Here is a 6,000-nt window from a genome sequence, read left to right as displayed (position 1 = left end):
TCGTTCTCTTCCGTGGTCCCTCGAAGGCGCCCTTGTCGCGCGATGAATGTTGCCGTCTTCGCGTTGTCCGCACTCGCCTCACCACGAGGACGTCCTAACATCTAAACTATACGCAACTTATGATACCACAAAAATCAAAGGTAACGCAATGGATATTCGACCTCCTCGGCTCCTCAGCCTCGAGCGTCGAGCGGGCAGAAATAAGACGTTGAACAAATATTGCAAATAAAGTATAATTCTATTGCCTTCGGAAAGAGTTTTAATGGTTTTCAGGATCATAGATTAACATTGGGGCCCTGGGGCGATCGAAACCGAATTCTAACCATTATCGCGATTTCCATGCCTTGTTCCGGTTAACCGGATAGATTAAGATCTCATTAATTTCCTTCGAACAGCTGAGCTCGAAATCTCAGCATCGCGAAATATATTAGAGTCACGCCTAGACCGCCATTAAACAGCAAAGAATTCCCGCCTCAGCACTCCGGCGTTTAATAACCCACCGCTGCTAAAGCGCGCTATCGCGACACCCGAACCACCGAGACGCAGAGGTATAATAACCCAGAGAAGACTAGGTCAGGGCACCTCGGGTGCTACTCCCAGCTGATTGTAAATTAAACCTCACGGACGACTAAATGTTACCATTACTGGACACTAGCCCATATTCCCATTCGATCAAACCCCCTTTTCAGTCCTTCCTTACCTAGATCCCATCAAAGAAATTGATCTAGCCGCTCGGATTAATCTCCTCGCAAGATTAGAATACTCGTTACGCGCAAAATTCAGGTCATCCCTACTCGAATCTCCCCGGCCTCGCATCCGCTCAGCCGCCATGAAACAAAACTGGTGAAAGCGGTGGGACCTTCTCCTTTCTGTCTGGTGGGACCCGTTGTAATTGAACACGATACTTTCCATCATCCCTTTCGGAAAAACCCTTAAAATAATGCATTAATACCTTCGCCTTTTTGCAGCTGTTTCAAGTACCTTAGAATTTGCTCCTTCATTATCGGAAAGCAAATTGAACTTAGAATCTCTGTCTGTCCCATAGACAACCCTTCGTCTAAATAAGGAGTCGAACCGACCTTCCCAAGGTAACTTGTTACCAGTCATACCTAAATGGAACGATAAAGGGCAGTGGTTGGACGACTCCGGAAAAGACTCAGGTTGCTTAAGTTCAACCGACCTTCTTCCAGTAACTACGTTATCGACCAAGTTAAGGTTGAACGACTCACGTACCTTATCTCACTAGTGGAATAATAACCACTGAGCTAAGGAAAGATTGCGGTTTGTGTGGAATCCTTATCACCTTATAAATCAGGTGAATACAAGGAAATCTACCGCCAAAATCTTTGACCCCATCCCTCTTTCTTCAGCAACTAAATGTCTAAACCAGCAGGAAGGAAGCAACGAGAATAATAAATTAATAAGAAACAAAAAATTCAAACGGTACCAGATATCCCCTCCGAATCCCACAGAATTCTTAATACAGCAATTGTCTTCCATCTTCTTAGTCCATTATCAACTTATACGGAAATCCTAGTAGACATTCCCCCATCTAAATAAATAACCCTCTCGACAACTCCCCTAGAACCTCTAACCAAAATTCCCATTTTGGAAGTCCAACCGTTAACAGCTGATCCAATTGGGACAATCCGAGAAATCGACGCGTTAGTAGCATCCGTCGCAGCGCGTATTTTCCCGAATCATTCCGATCTCGATATCGAGATCATAGATATCTCGGACTAAACTCGAACTTCCACAACGTCCCATTTTTACGACACAAACAAATCTACCTCAAAAACCTAAATGTCGTATTTCGGCACAATGGCCACTGATCGAACAATCACCAATTTGCTTAACCTGACTCAGCACCACATGCAAATGACGGAGAAATCCCACGCATTCGTTGCATACAAGGAGCAATTCTCGACATTCCGGAATTCAACGAAGACCCCCCCCCCCCACACTCCACCTTCGCACAACGCGTAGAAAACGGGTTAATATTAATCAACCCGGAAGACGACAATTTATATCTAACAGCCGTTCTGACACGTATGACGGGCCCCACGCGTACTAGTATTGAGGATGAAGCCTTCGGGAACGTCAAGGAATTGATTCGACATCTGAAAAAAAGATTCGCCCCTAGTAAAGATCTCATTCTACTTATGGGAGAGGCTAAACAGTTGAGCAATTCTCCAGGTGAAACTGTACGCCAGTATATAGAGAGGGTTAGTCAATTAGTCAGGAAGGTAAAATCCGCCATCGGAGATAACCCACAAGGTCAACCCATGAAAGAAGGGATCAATCAAACCCTTCTCGATAATTTCATCCTAGGTTTGCCAGGTGAAATGGACACCTACGTCTATTCCAAAAACCCTAAAACCCTCGGCGACGCATTTAGTCAGGACTTGCAATACGAAAAGATCCGTGGTAGTAGACCAACCACACGGGAACCCGTGGAAAGGTATAATTCCTACGACTACCACCGCCATAGGAGTCCCCATGGGGATTACCACTACGACCATTACCAATATGACAGACCGCCCCATTACGTGACGTATCCTCAACAACCTAGACAATACGATAGAAATCTAGAAAGATGTTAGAAAAGACCTAGTAGAAACGCCAGTCCACGGCCCGAGCCAATGCACTCCTTAGTCAGCACTCCCGAGCAAGGATCTTGCATTTCGATACCTCCACCTTGCCGTTCTGTCGATGACCTACTGAACGCCTTAGCATAGTTATTAAGTGAGAGACTGACAAAACACAAATCACCCATACCCCCTCGCCGTGATAACTACGACCGAGATCCTAGCCCTAACCGTCGACATCGATACTCCTAGTACCCTCAAAACAATGAATCTACGCAACCCAATCTACAGTACAGGAACCGAACTTCCGAACCTCCACCGAGAACGGCACAATCAAAATCACCATATCCCGATCCGAGACTCTACGACCCCTACGCACCATCGTGGTTCAGGTCGCCATCGCCCGGCGCCCCCCTAAGAAGGGCGTCCAGGGAGCCCAGTGGTGTTCCACCCCCAAATACATATCGCAGTTTAAACTCCGAAGTCCCCAACGAGGCAAGCGCATACCCGAGTCACGACTCTCGAACCGTGACCTTCGTAGCCAGAAGTCCCAGAACCCAACTGCTTGGTCAGAAAGGCACCATCGCCCGTGATTACCATATGGGCCCCCGAGTTAAGGAATGGCCAAGGAACCTTCGACATTGATAGCGGTTCCTCGGTAAACCTTATTCATTTGGAAGCCCTCAGTAGCTCAGCCCCTATTGCATCCGAAGGAAAACTCCCGATCTGAGGAATCACCGGAAACACGAACACCGCGTTAGGGACAACCGTCCTCACCCTAAAACACTCTACAGCAGCTTTTTACGTAGTAAGAACCGTGATGTGGTGCGACGGAATTGTTGGCAACGCGTATCTAACGCAGGAAAAGCAGAAATCTATAATCTAAATTCAATAGTCACAGCCAGTGAACCAATTAGGTCAATTTTCTTCAAAAACCAGTTCGATTTCGAAGAACTACAAAAGAATCTCACAAATATCAAACGAACCCTTAAGGCTAGAACAAGATAACAGATTAAAATCCCCGTCATAAATTCGGAAGTGAAAGAAGGATATTTGCCTAAATTACCGGCCCCTCACGACGTGTACATTGGAGAAGTAGTAGTAACAGTATCCGACGGATACTGTCACATACCAAGGACCACGTTTGGAAAATAATAGAAAAATGTCCAAATTGTTTTCACCTACCAGGCGATAGACTAGGGATGTCGAACACCCTCACCCACTCCATACGAACGATAGATAACATTCCCGTCCACACTAAACAATACCAATATCCACCCGTACACTAAGAAGAAATTAAGCGCCAAATTAGCTCAAAGATGAAATTATCCTGCCGTCCAGTTCACCGTGTAATTCACTCCTGTGGATAGTCCTGAAAAAATCCGATTCTAAAGGCAATAATCGACGTCGCATGGTTATCCACTTCCGAGCCCTTAATGAAAAAATCATTTGAGATAGTGACCCCCTCCCATGCATTACGAAAATTTTAGACCGTCTAGGAGAAGCCAAATACTTTTCTGTTTTTGACCTGGCTAGCGGATTCCACCAAATTGGAATGGACCCGAAGGATAGGGCGAAAACGGCTTTCACTACCCCTAACGGACATTACGAGTATACGCGAATGCACTTTGGTCTCAAGAACGCACCCGCGACGTTCCAACGACTCATGGACCAAGTTCTGAGGGGTTTACAGGGAACCGAACTATATCTATATTTGGAAGACATTGTCATTTATGCCTCATCCCTTCAGGAAAACGAGGTCAAAATTAGAAATTTGTTGTGAATCCAAGAGTTTCCGGTTTGAGCACGGACTCGAGTACATGGGAAGACTTTAAAAAAAAACGAGGCACGTCAAAAATGTGGGAGTTATAATAATTTATTGAGTGTGAACTCATTACAACTCATCTCTCCCATTAGGTTCGATACGGACTACCTATCCTCGGTTTCGGCAATCGAGAAGTATCGCGTGTCCCCACCCATAGGATCTTATCCCACACAGCGGTGCTCGTCACGTTTGAATCGCGAGCTCTTACAACTCGGCCGTCCTCGGACGTCGTTTGACTAAACTTCTACTTTTACATATTATAAAGTATTACGCTACGTATAAACAATTACGTCAGTCTGATGGCTTTTGAATCGTGGCAGACCATGGTCGCATATTAGTCGGTTCCCAAACACCTTCGTATCGGCGCTGAGTTAATTGAAAACCCGGAATGTCTGACACTACAAAACGATTGTTCCTTAGCTCCCGGGCGACCACATAGGGGCCTTTAAACTTGGGTCGCAACTTTGGCGACGTTCCCGGCGTTGAATCAAAATTTCTTATAATGACATAGTCGCCCACTAGGAATTTGTGCGTACTTTTATGCCTCTTATTCGCATAGCCTTTGTTGTACGCCTGAGCCTTTTCTAATCTTTTACAAGTCTTTTCGCGCAAACTGTCCAAATTCTGCTCGCTCCGATTCACTTCCCTTTTCAAAAATTCTTTAATATTATCGTCGATCCTACCTCGCTGATCTACGCCAAACAGTAATTTGCTCGGCGTCTCCCCGGTAGCTTTATGAATCGAGTTATTCATGGCATATTCAACGTCGGCTATGACTTTGGACCACTTTTTCCCGTGTTCATGATCTCATGATCGCATGATCACTTAGTTTGGCTAACATCGGGGCCAGAACCCGGTTCACCCGCTCGACCTGCCCATTTGCTTGTGGAGAACATGTGACTATTTTGGTGTGATTTATGCCATAATCGGCGAGAAATGGTTCGAACTCGTCAGACGTGAAACAAGTACCACGATCCGACATTAGAAGTTTAGGCTTACTGTAAGCGATAAAATATTGTTTTAGATAAACAATCGCGTCCGCCGAAGTCGTCGACGTAGTTGGGTAAAGTTTAGTAAATTTAGTAAATGCATCTTTGACCACCAGGATATGCTTTCTTCCCGGTACTCGTGAATCCTCAATATCTTCGTGGTCAATGTGTGCGATATCAAAAGGCCTATTCTCCGTTGGAACTACATTCACGAAACCCTCAACTTTTCCTGACGATGGGGCGTAAGCGATACACTTGCAACATACTCGCACGTGATTTTTTATCTTCGCATGCATCTCCGGAAACCAATAATTAGCACCAATCATTTCATAAACCTTCTCTGCCCCAATGTGACCCAATTCGTCGTGATATTCGAACAAAAGGTTCTTCTCCATACTACTAGGTACATAAAACAAAAGTAGGTCACCCCTTTTTCGATACACCACCCCATTTCTCAACTCATAATATTTATCGTCCGACTGCTCTAATTGTCTCAAGAATTCCACAATTTTTTTATCCTTGGTCTGAGCCAACGCCAAATTTCTCTCAAAAGAGTTGTCTTCTATCACATAATGACAGTCCTACTAAGACCGTCGAC

General features: G+C 45.2%; 1 protein-coding gene across 1 annotated transcript; it reads right to left on the bottom strand.

Annotated features, from left to right (window-relative positions):
• Positions 1-4,704: 4,704 nt before the first annotated feature.
• LOC105698945 lies at positions 4,705-5,166 on the bottom strand. The gene has a single exon (XM_012423599.1). The coding sequence runs from the start codon at positions 5,164-5,166 to the stop codon at positions 4,705-4,707; it is 462 nt and encodes a 153-aa protein (XP_012279022.1).
• Positions 5,167-6,000: the final 834 nt, after the last annotated feature.

This window comes from Orussus abietinus, unplaced genomic scaffold, assembly GCF_000612105.2.
Source record: "Orussus abietinus isolate OABI.00-Male unplaced genomic scaffold, Oabi_2.0 scaffold582, whole genome shotgun sequence".
Lineage (NCBI taxonomy): Eukaryota > Metazoa > Arthropoda > Insecta > Hymenoptera > Orussidae > Orussus > Orussus abietinus.
The sequence above is the reverse complement of the archived record's forward strand: the minus strand, read 5'-3'. Positions and strand labels throughout refer to the sequence as shown.

What these genes read in the sequence shown, in the direction of transcription:
- LOC105698945 (XM_012423599.1), bottom strand. Translation starts at nt 5,166, where the DNA reads ATGAATAACTCGATTCATAAAGCTACCGGGGAGACGCCGAGCAAATTA.